We start from the raw sequence: 17,896 nt of genomic DNA on the forward strand, positions 1-17,896 counted from the left end.
AACTTTAGGCATGTAATCATTATAAGAACTGGAATTCACACGATAGTCAGGTAGATGGTGATGTGGATTTAATTGGTTATAAATGTCAATATGGGCTTTAGCAATTGGTTTTGTTATAGCAACACTTTGTTCCTCTTGTTGGTTGGTTTTTGGACTGGTGGGAAGAACATTAGTCTAACATATGGTATCAATTGAAATGGATTGGAGATAACAGAAGGTCTTTGCTATTTGTTGTATTTTAATTGTTTGCTCGACCATTTCTTGATAAAGTTGGTTTGTGATAAATGGTGGAGTGGAATATGAATTTGATATGGATGGTGATGTGAATGGTAATGTGAATGGTAATGGACTGTTAGTGAACCTATATTCTGACTGACCGGGTGGATATATGAATGATGGTTGATTATCTGTGATGGAACTCCATGAATTGTCTGCATGATTAGAAAACTCTAGGGTGTATTGGGTACTATGGAAATTTGAAAATTGAGGTTCGTAATCGTAAGAATATTCCATAGGAGGCTCGAACTTGATATATGATGTGCATTGAGATGCCCAATGATACGGACTACCACAACAAGAACAAGGTTTTGGGTTTGCATTGTAATTCTATGATTGTTGTGATGCATATTGATAAGACATGAATGCTCAAACAAGAATGATGCACAATCTGCAGAAATTCATTTGTGACCTTAAAGTTTTTGAAAAGTTTTCATACAATGTCTGTAAATTAGAAACTATGCCCTGTTTGAATTTAACAGTGGGCGCGAAACTGGGTTTTGGGAACTACACGCATCGAGGGAGAAGATTGTTACTTCACTAGATGGTGTGCCACCAAGAATCTCACCCACGATATTTCGGAGGGAGGGGAGTGAGGAAGGTGGTTGGTCCACTGGAATCTGATAGTTTACTACTCTATTTGTTCGTGCTAGATGTTTGCCCTAATGGATGTGACTAAATTAGCTCTGCTTGGTTGATTTTATCTTTTTCATTTGGTCTATGTAAGAAACATTTCACGCAACGTCCGTTCTAAAGTGGGTCTTAATCCCACTTTTTGTTCTTTTAGGGCTCGAGTTTAGCCTTAGCGTTAAATGTAAAGACGAGGCTGAAATATAAATCACACAATCATATAAGCATGATTAGTAACACACAAGTATCCTCTTACACTTTGTAGAGAGGAGGTTTAGAAATTACCTCCCAAGGTCACGTACACGACCCTTGGGGTAAAGGCGGCGTGGTGGGGTTGATGAAGTGTTTGGTGTCTTGCGTGTCAACCCACCATTCGAGCTTTTCCTTACGGTTACAAATTTAATCTAACTAAGACCCACAAGTCGGGTCGAAATGTTGGCAAAGCCAATAAATTACAATTGATTGCCTTCGTGGGCCTAAAACAAATTTGCCTTAATGGGCTTAAAACTATGAAAGCGGTCAACATAAAAATTAACTATTTACTTAATTAAACAAAATACGTAAAAGTTTGGAAAGTGTTCGTCAAAGATTGGAACTTCAACCCCCCAAGTTGGATTGGGATGTCCGCGCATGGTACTACTCTTTCATGCCACACACATCCAATCGGTCCAAGTTGGTTGAATCACCAACTCTTGGTAAGTAAACTTAAACCAAAAGACTAAACTTCCAAAGCTTAAACTTTTTTGTATATTTAACCTAATTAATTTTTTTGTGTTTTGACTTACTTATATGATATTATTTTAATCTAATCATGCATAAACAACAATTAATGAAAACTAAGACCTAAACATGCTACTAAACTAATTCTAACATTTAACCTTACTGATGATTACTAATTCATTTTAATTAATAAAAACTTTTAATTTTTAAAATGCTTTTTAATTGAATTTTTATTTTTTGAAAACTCAAAATCTTGTAAATCTATCTACTTTTTATCTACTAACAATTGAATTAAACAGACTATGGTAAATTAAGGTGGACTTACATATGAAGATTCTTAGCTAACGAAATCTTCATCGGATAAAAACGAGGCGCTGCGCGGGTCAAAGGAGGCACGGTCACGTGTTATTTGCAGGCGCTTGGAAATGGTTCGCGGGTGCGTGTAGTACGCGGACGCGTGTTTAACATATGTGGGTGCATTTCCTTCCCAGGCGCGCGTGTGACAGGCACGGCGCGGGTTCGTTTTCTCCGTTTGCGTTCTATTTTCTACAGCAAGTTTCGGTGACTTGTCTCGTGCTACTATCGGGCCGTTTGCGAAGAAATGTACTTGAAATACACGAAAATGAAACATCAATAACGAAAATTTAAAAAAAAACTAAAAAATTTAAATGAAGATTGAGAAGAAGGGTTCAATGATTGTTGCTTTTCTCCATCTTCCTTTTCCCATATGGATCCATGACAGCGGTGCCATTTGAAGAATAGTATTTGATAGTGGTGGAAAGGGTTTTGTTGTTTATCTTAGACTCTTTGTTTAGAGGATGGTTTTTTATGAATGAAACACTAAACTTTGTAACTCTTCTCTCCTACTTTCTTGTGGCTATTGGAATTACTCTCAATCTTAAATTTGTATTGAAATGATTAAGAAAACTTGTATTGAATTGATTAAGAACTTGGTTTACACTAAAGCTTGAAGAACATGAAAATGGAAAATAAGTAAATAACAATTAAATTAAAACATATATTCTACTCCTAATGACCAAAGATTAGATCTATGGTAAAGATCTTTCTCTACAACTTTGGTTTATATAGGACACCATTTATAATTATACTCTTCCTTCTAGAAATAATCTTATGGGCCTTTGACCTAAGCCCATACACTAGAAGTCTTGAAATTGGCTTTAAGTCCCTGGGTCAGTAGCTTTTAGTCTTGAATCCTTAAGTCCTTACAAATTGTAACACCATACGAATCTTAGTATAGTCACTAAACAAGCGCCTAACTTGAGTTTTATCCCAGTCACTCTCTAGCGCCTGTCAAGAAAAACACTCATATTCGGCTTAACTACAGGCTACATAAAATTGTGGATAAATTTTATGTTCGACCTTTATTTTATAAGGTCTCATCTTAGTTCTAACTAAGGCGACATTCAAAAAATTTTAAAAATATTCTTTTCGCTCTTCTAGCACCAAGAATATAGATGTCTCATCTGGCTCGCTCTCCAAGCGTCAAGGTGAATCACCTATGTGAGTAGGTCAATTCAAGCCCGATGACAAAAACAAATCAAGAATGTGCAATTAAAAGAATATTCCAAAAAATCTGAATTAATGAAATATATCATAAACAATAATAATTACATAAAAGATTTCCAAACATATCAAATCCTACAAAGTCCCATACTCCTAACATGAGATTTAAACGCATCTCGTGCAATAGGTTTAGTCATGGGATCAGTCAACATGTTAAGCATGGAGATAAGTTTCAAGACCACTTCTCCTGTTGCAACCTTATCTCAAATGTAGTGAAAACGAGTCTCTATGTGTTTGGCCTTCCCATGATACTTAGGATCCTTTGCAAATGCCAGAGATGCAGTGCTATCACTATAAAGTAATATTACATCCTCTGCATGAGCTGTGATATCTAAGTGTATCAAGAATTTCCTTAGCCAAACAGCTTCTTGGACTGCAGCTGAGCAAACAACATACTCTGACTCCATTGTAGACAAAGTAACACATTTTTTCTTCTGGCTATACCAAGTAATAATTCCACCTCCGAGCATAAAAGCATAACCCGAAGTAGAATTGCGCTCATCTTTATCATCAGCCCAGTCTGCATCGGTGTAACCTTTCAGTTTCAAGTCTCCACCATGGTAACTTAGGACAAAAACAGTAGTCCCTTGTAGATATCTTAGTATCCTTTTCACAGCTTTCCAATGAGCTGGACTAGGATTACTCTAATAACGACTGACTAACCCGACTGCAAAGGTGATATCTGGTTGAGTACACATCATGGCATACATCAAACTACCAATTGCATCCACATATGACACATTGGACATTTGATTCTTTTCTTCATTAGTTTTGGGACACTAATAAAGGTTTAAGACATATCTTTTTTCCAATGGAGTGTCTATTGGTTTGGAGTTTTGCATACGGAAACGCTCAAGAATCTTTCTAATGTAAGTCTCTTGAGACAAACCAAGAAATTTCTTTTTGCAATCTCTCGTGATCTTAACTCCTAACACAGTCTGCTTCACCCATATCCTTCATATCAAAATTGGAGGACAACCACTTCTTAGTGGCAACAATGGAATCCATATCATTCCCAGCTAAAAGAATGCCATCAACATACAATGAAAGGATAAGAAAACTCTTTCGGGATCGTTTAATGTACACGCAATGATCTTCTTCAATCATTCAAAACCAATTGAGGTAATTGAATTTTGAAATCTGAGATACCATTGCCTAGACGATTGCTTAAGGCCATATATAGAACATTTTAGGCGGCAAACTTTGCGCTCTTGTCCCTGGACCTCAAAACCAGTCGGTTGAGCCATATAAATCTCTTCCTTTAATTCTCTATTGAGAAATACGGTCTTAACTCTTAACATCCATTTGAAAAAGTTCTAAATCCTGTTGTGCGACAATAGCTAGAATGAGGCGAATTGAAGTGAATCTCACCATAGGGGAGAATGTCTCTTCATAGTCTATACCCTCTTGTTGGGTAAATCCTTTCGCCACAAGGCGTGCTTTATGCTTGTCAATTGAACCATCTACCGTGCATTTAACTTTAAAAATCCATTTATTTTCAACAGTTTTACGCCTAGGCGGAAGATCAACTAACTCCCAGACCTCGTTTTTCCCCATTGAGCTCATCTAATCTTGCATAGCAGCCATCCACTTGTCTCTAGCAGGAGAAGAAATTACTTCTTTAAAAGAAGTAGGCTCTTCCTCATCTAATGGAGTACACATAAAATATCCCTTTCAATCTCTAAATGACGACGGGGAATATTTCCACGTTTACTCCTACGCACGTAAGGATCTTGTGGAGGATCTAGTGGTACACTCACATTGTCTGGTACACTCCCACTAGGTTGAGAACTACTCCCACTATCTTCTACAATTACAGGATGAGAAATTAATTCCCCACCCTCGCTTGAAGATGGTAGGATGTCTTTGTACTCCTCTATCTAATAGAGGTGAAGATATTTCTTTGCGTTACTTACGCTAGGAAAATCATTCTCAATGAAATCTATATCGCGAGACTCTATTTCTGTCATTTATCTATTAGGATGTTCACCATACATAACATAACCTTTTGAGTTATCAAAATACCTAACAAAGATACACTTTCTAGCTTTAGGGCCTAGTTTTCCATACTTATGAGAGATGTTGTGAACAAAACCTGCTGAACCCCATGGGCGTAAATGCTCCAAATGGGGCTTTTCGCCTTTCCAAACTTCATAGGGTGTTGAAGGAACTGACTGAGAAGGCACTCAGTTAAGTATGTAGGCAACAGTAAAAAATGCGTCCCCCCAAAATGATATAGGGAGATTACCTTGCACCATCATTGATCTAACCATATCTAAAAAAGTTCTATTTCTTCTCTCCGCTACACCATTTTGTTGTGGAGTATAAGGAATAGTTAATTGTCTATGTATCCCCTTTTTCTCACATAGTTCCTTGAACTGATTAGATAAGTATTCACGTCCTCTGTCAGTTCGAATAGTTTTTAAGCTCCCCTCTTTCTGTGTCTCAACCTCTGCTATAAAACATTTAAAACAATTCAAAGCTTCATAGTGGTGAGCTATCAGATAGACATAACCATATCATGAGTAATCATCTATAAGAGTGAGAATATAAGAGGCGCCATGACGTGCCTTAATATTCGTAGGCCCACAAATCTTTGAGTGCGTGGATTAGCTCAAGCGGCTGAGTAATTCTTCTGCCTTTCCAAAAGGCTTTCTACATGCTTTACCAGCTAAACATGGTTCACATATAAGTAGGTCAACCTTAGCGAGTGGGCCCAATAGGCCTTCTCTAGCTAATCTGGTCATCCTATCTTGTTCTTTATGACCTAGTTTAGCATGCCAAGTAACAAAATCAATATTTCTACTTGCACTAGCCATGTAAGATAATGAAGAAACATAATCATTCAATTCAACTTTAAAGAAATTATTCATAAGGAATCCATGTCCATAAACAATACCATCCAACTTAATATCTAACCTATCAGCCTTAAAATCAAAAGAATATCCAAAAGAAAGAAGTGCTAAAACAGAAAGCAAATTATGCTGAATTCAAGGAACATAAAGCATATCATGTATAAGAAGTACGCGCCCAATGCGTAATGAGAGTTGGTATGTACCAATTCCTAATGCATCTTCACTAGTGCCATTTCCCATATAAAGCCTTTGGGTGTTTGCTGGAATTCGACGATAATCTACAAACCCTACTAGCTCTCGAGCTACATGCCTGGTTGCTCTTGTATCTACAATCCATTCAGGGAGAGAATGAACAGCTAAAACATGTGTACATACACTTATGTAATGAGAGTAAGGGGAAATGGATGCCTGCTTCGGCTCAGTGCAATCACGAGCGAAGTGTCCCATCTGCTTACAGTTATAGCATTTCACCTTGGTCATATCAATTTCTTTCTTTCCACCACGCTTGCCTCTATGGCGCTTGGCTATGCCTGCCTTAGGAGCCAACATATTAGCCCCTCCTTGCTTCTTGGGTTTGTTATTACCCTTGCGCTTAGACCCATTTGTCTTGCGCTCGCTATATGCGATTAAGGCAGAAGCATTACGGTTCGCATCCTGGCGCTCCGCCTCAAGCTTACAATGTTGAGAAATATCAAAAAAATTCTTAATACTCTCATTGCGAGTGATAATTTACTTCATATGCATCCAAGAATCAGGGAGAGATCTTATCACAGCTTGGACTTGCTGCTCATCAGTAAGGACATTTCCAGCGGCCTTTAACTTGCGAATCATGCTTGATAACACCCTTAGGTGTTCAGGCATGGTTGCCTTGGGATCTTTCCTGAACATCTCAAACTTTAAAACTAGACTTCTAAGTTTAGTAGTAGTTGTTCCACTGAAAGCAAATTTTAGTTGATCCCACATGTCCTTAGCTATGGAGAAACTCTCATAATCTCCAATTAGATCATCATGTATGTTGCTCAACATAATGTAGCATGCACGACGATCCGTTTTGGTCCATGCTTGATAAGTCTCAAGGTCACGACGATTTTGGGCTGTAGTCCCAATTTCAGGTTGGGCCATTAGAATGGTTAAGTATACCTGGAGTTTTTGCTCATTCAAGAGGTATTGAATTTTCTTATGCCATATATCATAGTTTGTCCCATCAAGTTTAGTTCCATGGTTAAGGTCTACAACTACGGTCTTGGTGGCCATCACTACATTCAGATTGCACAAGGACATATGTCAGTAACTAAGTTTTCTGTATCCATCTTCTACAAATATGCAATGGTGGATATAACATTAGTTTACACATTCTTTAAATTTATTCCAAAAAATCCAATCCAAAAAATATTATCTTATTCAACATATTGAGATAAAATATTATCTCCCAACAATGTAAATAAAGAGTATATCTTCCAATTGATTTTGGAACAAATTCCATATTAGGAGGAACAAAACATCTACTAATCATTTTCCACTTAATACATAAAAAAAAAATTTTGCCAAATAAAACAAAGAAATGATTGTTAGTCCCATGTGGACCTCAATAGATATTTTAGGGCTATGAAAAAAAAAAAAAAAAAAAAAATATATATAAATATATATATATATATATATATATATATATATATATATATATATATATATATATATATATATATATATATATATATATAAGCTCCATTAAAAATATCAATTTGCAAAATATTTATCATTTTATAGCATAAAGAATCATATCGTTCTACTGTAACTATATGTAATGCTCGGAATTATGACCTAGGATCTATCCCAATAGATTCAGAAGGGTCAAAAACCCTTGTATACAAAAAATCATATCATTTGGCCCTCTCCAAAGGCCTGAACCGGCTTATAAACATTATACGAGTTCATCTAAGATATATTGTCACAGCAACTTATACCTGGAATTTCAATCAACTGATGATTCCAACAGATTCAGAATGGTCAAAAACCCTTGGGTACGAAATTTCGGGTCAATCAGTCTTCAAAAAAGGCCTGAATCGGACCAAACAAAAACAAAAAAACTGGTTCACACTTAACTGGATTGAACCGGGTTCAGTGATCGGGTTGGTCCAGGTGCAGAAAAAGAGTCAGTCAACAGGAAGGAGGAATTGAGTCAACTCAACGTATTAAACTGATTCGAAACAGATATGATCGAGTCAACTCATGAGCTAACTCGATCATCTTCTTCAGTAAACATGCAAAAAGTTATACTGTTACGAAGGTTTCAGAACTGTCTCTAGAGTAGGATTGTTATTAGAATCAATCATTTGTATACACACCTTAAACCCCACTACTCGGTGAATTGAGAAAAGAAGAGAGTTTGTATATTTTCTTTTTCTTCTACTTGTTGTGTTTCTAATACCCACGTAAAGTATATAAAACCAACCAAGTAAATAGCTAACTCCCACGACTCTTAAGTAACAAGAGATTCAGGATAGATTCTATTTTATCCAGTAGGACTACGATCTTACAATCCATAGAGTAGTTTATATTGGGGCTTGATCCATGTTGGCAGACCTAAGTGGTCCAATCCACTAACGGAGGCCTTATTCACAATCACAGTCTTCTTTTAGTTATTATTGTGACTTCACAACGAATAACATGACTGAGGCCCTTGCTATTTATCATGGTTTGCGTATTGATACTAACCTCAAATGCTCTCATTTGGTGATACAAACGGATTCTCATGTGATGGGGAGAGGGTCCTAGCAACAGGGGAATGCAACTCTCAGAACAATGGAGATGAGGAAAATTATCAAACAATGCAGAATATGGTTACAAGCCTTGTCGGCCTTTAGGATTGTTAAGATCTACAGAAGCTAATCAAGTGGCTGACTGGTTAGCTAAAAAAGGAAGCGATGACAATAATCTTGGTGACTATTGCTCATGTGAACACCAAGAACTAAATTTTTTCCTGTGCCGTGACGTGATATGTACCGTAGTGCCTATCAATTTCGACACACAAACTAGAATTCCAGCTGATATTTCATTCAAACTTAGGTATGTGGTCCCGAATCCCGATTCACACGACTGACACGAAATTAATTTCCACGAGCGGAAAAGTCATCAATCATTTCGGCCAATCAGTCAGTCCAGTCAGTCTGTTGACTCTGTGCCCAGCAGTACTTAACAAGTCAGTCTACTTGCCCGCTCTAAAATGTACCTTTTCCCGAAAAAAAAAAAAACCTTTTCATAATTCTAGACTTCTCCTATAAACTCTCTCTCTCTGATCTCGTGCTCGGCCAAACTCCAGGTACTTTTCCTAATCTTTAATTTAAATATATATATTTGAATTTCATTCCTTTTTTATTTCTTAGGTGCAATTCTTTGTGCAAAGTCAATTCAAAGTAGCAATAACCTTGGCTACTAAGCCATAATATTGAAAAAAGAGATGGTTTAGGTGTTCTCAAGTCTACGGTGGCACATTATTGTTTTTAAACCAATTTTGTAGTCTTCGTTTGGCATAACATTGAAAGGAATTTTCGTTCTAGAAGTTGGCATGAAAGGATTTGACAAATCAAACATACGTATGGATCGAGAGGCTATGGTAACGATTGTTTGTTATTTAACATTTACTTTGTTAGTTAACATATTTTTGGACCGTTTATAGACCTTGAGCCAGGTTGTTTATCTTTTACAATTTGTAAGAGCAGGAACTTTTATCGAGAACCAGGGCACAGAAAGAGGAGATAGTTCTACTTCGTGAACAAATTGCTGAGACATGTATTAAGGTAGGAGCAGAAAGTGTCTGCTCATAATATCAATTTCACCATTTTACTTGGATTATTTGCTAACACACACTTATTGAAAATGCTTGTTCTGTTTGTGTATTTCAAGGAGCTGCAGCTTCTGAATGAGAAGCATGCTTTGGAGAGGAAATTTTCTGATTTAAGAATGGTTAGTGTGATCTGGATGATACTTGAGAATCTTAATTTTATTTTTGGACCTCAGTATTGTTTGGTGTTTCTTCTACGATTTATTGATAAATTCTACTCTGTGCAACAGTCAGTGGATGAGAAGCAGCATGATGGTATAACTTCTGCCCTAACTGAACTGGCTCGTAGAAAAGGTGACCTTGAAGAAAACTTAAACCTGGCCCAGGAATTAATGGTAAACTATAACTTTGTACTTTTCAAGAACTTTGCTTTAAAATTAAGGCTCCTTGTTGCTGCACTATTACGCTATTAGACCTGATTTGGTTGGTTTTGCTTATAAAAAATAAGATCCAACACTCAATATGTTAGAGATTAAAAACCCATATCGGTTATCTTAAGCCACACATAAAAATATATAAGTCCTGGGGCCTTTCCATATCACCAATTGGTTTTAAGTTGGATGACCAAATTATACAGAATATGTGGGTTGCTTCTTTGGATCTTTGATGTTTCAAACTTAAAGGTTATTGACCAATCATGCCTCCCGAACAAACAATGACTTTCCATTTGGAATTGCTTTATTGATTATCTGGTTCTTATAACAATATATCCTGCTTTATTGAAAAAATATATCTACAGATGTTCATTATATTTTTTACTGGTTCAGGCTGTAGAGGATGAGGACTATATTTTTACATCGTCCATGCTTAGTCTATTGGCTGAATATGGCATCCGACCCAATAGTATCAGTGCTCTTGCCATTTCTAACAGCGCAAAGGTAACTACTGTATCTTCTTGTTTAGATTCAGGTCATTTGAATGTGTGTGCCTATATGCATGTGTGTGTTGTGGGTGTGTATACCTACATGACTCTTGTATACTGATCTTGGATGTGAAATCCCCACCATCTATTAGAGCCGAGAAGAGCAGAGGATGGAGAAGAAAGAAAATGCAGAAATAAAGCGGAAGACGTATTGTAGTTTGACTGTTCTGTTGTAATGTGTGTTATCTCTCATCTCACGAGAATTTCGATACATGTTTCTCAAATGACGTCTCTTTCTCACTTTCACATATACTGTGTACAAGGTCATTACACACAACCCATCTTACGTATATATACATACCAGCCGTTGCCTGTGGCTACCCCGCTCCTCACATAGTGGGCCTTCAGCACGCCTCGACACACCTCTGGGGTGCCTACATTGATGATACCTTCAGCACATTGTGTCGCTCTTATGTAGAATCGTGATATAATTGTGTGCTTTTGGTGCCCCTACAAAGGTAATGTTTTTGCACATTTTGGCGTGCCTCAGGCACACCTACAAAGTGCAAAAGAGCTTTCTTTTGTTTTTTTCATGTTGGTGTTTTATCAACTGGTATATTTGAAATGTCTCGTCTAAAACGTCCAAACATCTTAATGATATATACCTTTTAGCGAGATAAGAAACCGCTACTTGAATTGATTCTAAGGATGTTATATTCTTGAATGTTTTGTGGTTTGAATTTTGAACATTGAAATATTTCATATTTCATTGATAATTAGTTATGTCCTTTGAACAAGATTTGCAGTTTATTAACTATAGAGATCATTTGCAAGTTAGTACTTATCTTTGTCAATTTCTGTGCAGCGTTTGTATGATCAATTGCAGTGGAAGATCAACACCATTAATGTAAGCTTACTACATTGCAATATTGTCATTGTTTTCATTGGACTTAATTTTAACTTGTATATGTGAGAAAGCAACTTGTTCCATTAGAAATTATGTAATTCCATTGCTTTTGCATTTATCTAATCGTAAAGTTCGTAGTTATCACGTGCTATATAATGTAAAGGTTTATGGTTTTGATCTAAAACCCTAATTCTCTAAAATAAAATTAATACTCATCAAGCACTCAAGTTTTTCCAAGAAATAACCTTTGTTTAATGATGAATTTTTAAAATAAATGATCTGATGACAATTATAAGCTTATTTGTAACATGGAATACTTGCTAGTCAATTAACCATGTTTAAATAGGTAACAACTTGTTTTCATAGTTAAACAACTCGATAAAAATTAGGGTTAATTTGTGTAAACCCCCCACTTTTGTCACCATTTTATAATAAACCCCCCACATTTGTAAACATTACGATTTCCCCCTGCTCCGTCTGACTTTCATCCAAGTTCTGTTGATATTTAACCTAATACTAAAAATACCCCTCAGTGTTGTACATTGACTAAATTACCCTTGAAGATTTCTTTTGTCGTTTTATTACAAATTACCCTTGAAGAAATCGTGATGTTTACAAATGTGGGGGGGTTTACACAAATTAACCCGTAAATATAAAAAGCCCGTACCCACCAACTACTGGCCATACCATTATTGTCCACCCTAGATGCACCGTAGCAACCCATCTTTCTTCTCCAATTCATTCTCGCGAACAGAAATAGAAAACTACTTAAACTCCAGCTATTAAATTATTGAACACCCGAAACCAATCAAGACACCACCTCTTTTGCATCCAATCTTTCAATAAACTCCTAAACCACTGAAACTCAAGCATTCACTTAATAAATAATACATTCTTACTAACCAATCAACATATATTACTGTATTTTACTAACCGATCACTTAAAACCTCACTGAAACTCAAAAGAATGCTTTCATTTTTCGGGAAAATAGATATCCCATCAGCCAAATTAAATTGAGAGGAGATGAATTTGAAAGAGGTTGTTCATTTTTAGTGAAAGAAATTTGATAATAGACGAATCGGATTCTGTTGGTATGATTTCCAAATTGTTTTTTGATTAACGGAATCAGCGTCCTCACAACTCGTCTAAAAAAAGGGGAAAAAGAAAGCGATAGAAGTCGAGAGGAAGAAGAAGATAGTACTGGCGGCTGGCTTGGCTTGGGCTGAAGGGACAAACAAAAAAGAATTGATTTTGACTTGCCACGTGGCTAATTCATAGTCCTTGATTTTAAACCCATTTTAGGGTCAGCAACTTGAGTGAAACTAAGTGTCACGTATGTGTCTCTTGAGGGATAATTTTGGTATTAGGTGAAATACCAACATAACTGGGATGGAAGTCAGACGGCGCAGGGGGAAATCGTGATGTTTACAAATGTGGGGGGTTTACACAAATTAACCCTAAAAATTAGAAAAAATTAATCAAATTTGGAAAACATCTAAATAGTGAAAAGCCATGCTTATTGGGGATGTCTGTAAAGATCTGTAAAAGCCATGTGTGGACAACAATATGCCTCCCAAGTCACCCCTCCCAAACTTGCAATTGTTAATTTCACTAGTTGGGGGAGAAGCTGGAGTAGCAACTTCATCGGTTTGTGTAGCTACCAAAGTCGCAGAATTTGGGTTTGTGGAAGGGCATCAGCTTCAGCCACCAATGCAACCAGTGGTGGACCCAGAAATTTTCCTTAGGGTATTCAACATTTCAACCTAAATTCCACAAATCTAAAGACCAACTTGAACAAAACAGTTTTAGCCTTTATTTATTTTTAAAGTCACTGTAAGTTAGCGCTTTCAATGAAGTATTGAAGTTTTTGTTATTGAAAAACATGATAACCTGAATTAGAGTATGTTAGATTTGTAGTCTATTTGTAGTACGTATAGTTTTCTTGCTCCTCTTCTAGGATATAACATAGGGGTTTTTTGACTTAACCCCCCATTGTATGGTTGCGTTTGTAAAAAACCCCCCAAAGTAACAATCATCACAAAAGACCCCCCATTCCGCCCCGAAATTGCTAACAGACTGTTTGTTATTTTGAAATATCAAATCTACCCTTATTGAAAGCGGAAAGACATTGGGTTTCCCCCCAAAATAGTAAGGAATTCTAATTTGTGTAAACCCCTAACTTCCACTGTGCAATCTTCAAGCCATAATGAATTACAACGTAGAAGTACGAATCAAAGAGCAGAATAACATCTGGACATATAGAACTAACATCAAGGAGAACTGGAATAGGAGGCTCCTCAAAGGAGTACTGGAGAAGAGTCGGCTGGATCATAATCAAAGAACCCACTACCCCTTCTCTATTCAACATCAGTCGAAAAAATGCAGTCTCGTCAGGACTGCTGTTAAAGACGTCGATGAACTGTGGCCTCCTTAAAAAGTACATGAACCGTGGGTAAAGGGAAAAGTTGGAAGAAAGACGAAATGTAGATGGATCTTCCTGTACATAGTCGCCAAATTTGGATGCAAATTTTATTAGGGTGTCATCGATCCATCTGATAACATCTCGAGCATAATTTTTCTCAGCTCGATGGATGGCAAGTCCGGCCACGACTGAAGCAGCAGCCTCTTGATTGAACCCGTCTCCAATTTCTGCTGAACGAGTCCCAACCCACCTTGCTGCAGTTGTCACTCTCTGCCAAAAACTACCATTCCCATGCCGGTATCGTGTTATAAACTGTATGAAGAATGCGGAGCCAGGTTGGATTTTCTGCTCATCATCGTATCCAACTCAAAGATCAAGGCAATCCTCTCATGGGCGGTGGTTTTAATAAGGTAATTCCAATTCAACTTAATTCATTTCTCATTCTTCCTCCAATATTCATCTTATCTTTTTGGTTCATCTGAACTGAAAAAATGTGTGTATAATCAAAGTTTTTCAATAAATTTGGGGGTTTTTCACAAATAAATTTGGGGGTAAATTTGGTATTTCAAAAAAACAAACGGTCTGTTAATAGTTTCGACACGGAATGGGGGGTCTTTTGTGATGATTGTTACTTTTGGGGGTTTTTCACAAAGCGACCATACAATGGGGGTTAGTACAAAAACCCCTATAACATATATTGTATCTGTAACATTTTCTAATAAGTGAGGTATTCAACTGAGTCGAATACCCTTAACCCCTCCTGTATGCAACATGATTTTTCTTTTTGGTGGGCACTTTCGGACATATGATACCCAAGCTGATTTAACATTTATTCCAGAAAAATAGTTTTTGGAAACAAAGGGGTGACGCGTGCAACACTAAGATGTAACCTTTGTAGAGCAGTTATTCTTTAGTAGTTTATTAGAGTAAGGGAATGGGTGGTGTTGTCAGGAGGTTCAGCTTTGTCACCATATAAGAGGAGACTATGTTTTCACTCGCGCCACTATCAATAACCTTCAACCAAACATCTAGTGCGTGAGATTTTGTGTTGAGAAAGATAACTTACAACACACCCAAAAGAGAACAATCAACACCATACTGAAGTTCTTGATTAGTATGGTCATCTTCATAGAAATGGACCATATATGAATCATTGTCCTAGTTTTCTTCATAATAAGCATAATCACTAGATCCTTTGGCAGTGATTGATGTCAGGTTGTTGAACTGGTTCAAAAGTTGAGGAAAAGTGGTGGTAGTAGGTTGAAATTGTTGTTGAAAATATGCAAGAACCAATGATTTGACAAGTGGTAGAAATTTGAGTTGGAAAAGACATATATGCGCATAACTTTAGATTCCATGTGGTCATATAATGATTCGTCTCACATAACTTTAGATTCTAAGGTGGCCATATAAGGAATTAGCTTACCCTTTTTTTTTTATGTGGAGTGCATACATAAAGGCTTAAAGGAAAATGTTAGGAGGCTTTGAGACCCCCTTCTTGTATAGGTGGACTGAAGTCATGTACCAGTGTCGCATACCATGGATTAAATATTTTACTGATGGGAGTTCGTGCATGTGCTACCCTGGCTGCTGATGCAGAAACTTAGTTTATTTTGTATACAAGAAATCCACAAAATGTACCATGTACTTTCTGCGAATTTGAACATGTACCTTTCAATTAATAAATTTATTTATTTTATTTCTATATAAACTTTTTATTCTTTATCAAAGAAAGACAGTGACTTGTGATCATGCTTGCTATTTGGTCAATCATATTTGTAAAGAAATATTAGTAGTACAGTATGGTATTAGTCCCACATCTAGTTGGTTGAAGTCCAAGTTTGTGTTCTCTCTTTATATAAGGAGAGTGAGTCCCTGTCTAAAAGTAAAAGTATATGAGTTTAATACTATGTTACATGGACATGCCATATTTCAAAAATAATCCGTGTCGGACACGGACACAGACACATATTGTATGTGATATACCTCAGTTTTTGATATTTTACCGTGCTAGACACTTCGTATCCGTGCCAAGGTAACTTAGGTTTAATATATCAAGTATTTAGATTTTTTACTTGATATCGGAGCTTTAGGGGTCAGACCTAGGGCTTCACGTTTTTGGGTAAGTGGATTCCCGCGACCGGTGACCAGCTGGTGGCCGGATGACAGGAAAAATGTTTTTCAGGTCATTTTATTAGTTTTCCTCTTTTCTATTTTTGGTGGTAGTTTATCTAGCCATCTAGGGACCTCACGCTAGTCTATTGTTTCTCGAGTACCCGGTTGCTCTTCTTTTTTTTCTACAAATTGCATAACATTGTCTTTACAGCTCCTATAACAACTTCAAGATGTAGGTTTTCTTTTCTCACACCTTCAATGCTTGAGCTATGTGTTCTTAATCTGCTTGCCTGCGATTTGCATCATCAATCTGATGTATCCCAGAAATTAATGGATTTGTTGGTAGTATGTGTGATTGACTGTGTTGAGTTCTATATTGATGTGGTAAAGTAGCAGTCATTGTTGGAATGAAAAAATTATCGTGTTGTATGCTTTGAGTTCGACAACGTTACTTCTACTCGGTGTGTAGACGGTAACCTTAATTGTTTACTTGGTTTAGTATGAAGCACAATAGTAATGGTTTGTTTTCAGTTGATACGTGCTTGTTGTATCTTTGCTAATCTGAAATGTGTTTGGAGCTTCAAGAATTCTATGGGTTGAAGGTGGTTTCATTTTTTATTTTTTTTATCAGTAAAATGAGAATTTATATTAATATTGAAAAACTATTACACGAAGAAGGATGAGATATCTTACAAATCCAAAAACAAAAAGAATAAATAAAAGACATAAAAGAGCGTTTCATGAAATGCAGGCCTCCAAACCTACTATACCCGACACATAACAAAACTAAAAACACTACAAAACGAGAGATCTCTCCACAAAACATCTCCAACTCAGAATATGAAAGATTACCATCTACACACGAAATGGTCAAACGGGATGTCTTGCGTCTCCTCATGCACCTTAGACCAGAAAAACAACAGGCCTTTTATGACCATAATTACCTCATCCAAAGGTGCCTCAACTCCCTCAAAGTGTCTTTTGTTTTGCTCCAACCATAATCCCCACAAGATGGCAAAGGGAACCATACTCCAAATTCTCCTCCCTTTTTGTGAGTGAACAAATAAATTTCAAGATGTTAGTAACAACTTCACCAATCTCGGACAAACCCAATGAATCTTTGACATCAAAACAAAAACACTCCATACCCTCCAAGAGAAAGGACACAAAATAAGTGTATGATTAACATATTTGCCGTCAGACAAACAGAAATGACATAAATTGATCAAAAACTCCTTATAATGTCTCTTTTGAAGGTTATCAATAGTTAAAATACAACCCAAAGAAGCACGCCAATCAAAGAATGCAATTTTGGAAGGGACCTTAGAACCCCAAATAACATGGCTAGGAAAAAAAGATAAGGATCTAGGAAAAGGAGAGGAACGAAGAGCAAGAAGCCCAAAGTAAAAGGATTTTGTATAAAATCACCCATTTTTGTTCATAGACCAAAGACGTTTATCTCTGTCTGGCCTCGCATGAGGAATAGAGTCCAGCTTGCACATAAGAGTTGCCACACTCACTATGTCCCAATCCGAGAGCTCCGTATAAATTCCTAGATCCCAAGCAATATGACCATTATCATCCCGCATGAACACACAAACCGGGTAATTCTTGAAATCTGATAAAGCATATAACCTAGGAAAAGACAAGTAAAGAGATCTCTCATCTAACCAAACATCCTCCCAG

The 17,896-nt window shown here is 36.8% G+C and overlaps 1 protein-coding gene and 1 pseudogene across 19 annotated transcripts in view; one reads left to right on the forward strand and one right to left on the reverse strand.

The window, feature by feature from the left end:
• Nucleotides 1–3,413: 3,413 nt before the first annotated feature.
• LOC147524543 (secreted RxLR effector protein 161 pseudogene) lies at nt 3,414–3,959 on the reverse strand (annotated as a pseudogene).
• Nucleotides 3,960–9,152: 5,193 nt separating this feature from the next.
• Nucleotides 9,153–17,896, forward strand: part of LOC147524544 (uncharacterized) — a 54,103-nt gene continuing 45,359 nt past the window's right edge. For 10 of the 19 annotated variants that reach the window (XR_015219736.1, XM_086603671.1, XM_086603672.1 and 7 more), the window contains exons 1-7: nt 9,226–9,381; nt 9,580–9,675; nt 9,782–9,859; nt 9,966–10,025; nt 10,134–10,238; nt 10,671–10,781; nt 11,631–11,672. Coding sequence is in view for 18 of the 19 variants with exons in the window: in XM_086603671.1 (XP_086459797.1) it covers nt 9,628–9,675; nt 9,782–9,859; nt 9,966–10,025; nt 10,134–10,238; nt 10,671–10,781; nt 11,631–11,672 (444 nt within the window). In the remaining variant the exon portion in view is untranslated. Of the gene's footprint in view, nt 9,382–9,579; nt 9,676–9,776; nt 9,860–9,965; nt 10,026–10,133; nt 10,239–10,670; nt 10,782–11,630; nt 11,673–14,280; nt 14,506–17,896 lie in introns of those variants that run through there. The other 9 variants (XM_086603693.1, XM_086603668.1, XM_086603704.1 and 6 more) reach the window with 9 other exon arrangements.

The sequence above is a fragment of the Coptis chinensis genome, chromosome 1 (genome assembly GCF_015680905.1).
Source record: "Coptis chinensis isolate HL-2020 chromosome 1, ASM1568090v1, whole genome shotgun sequence".
Classification (NCBI taxonomy): Eukaryota; Viridiplantae; Streptophyta; class Magnoliopsida; order Ranunculales; family Ranunculaceae; genus Coptis; species Coptis chinensis.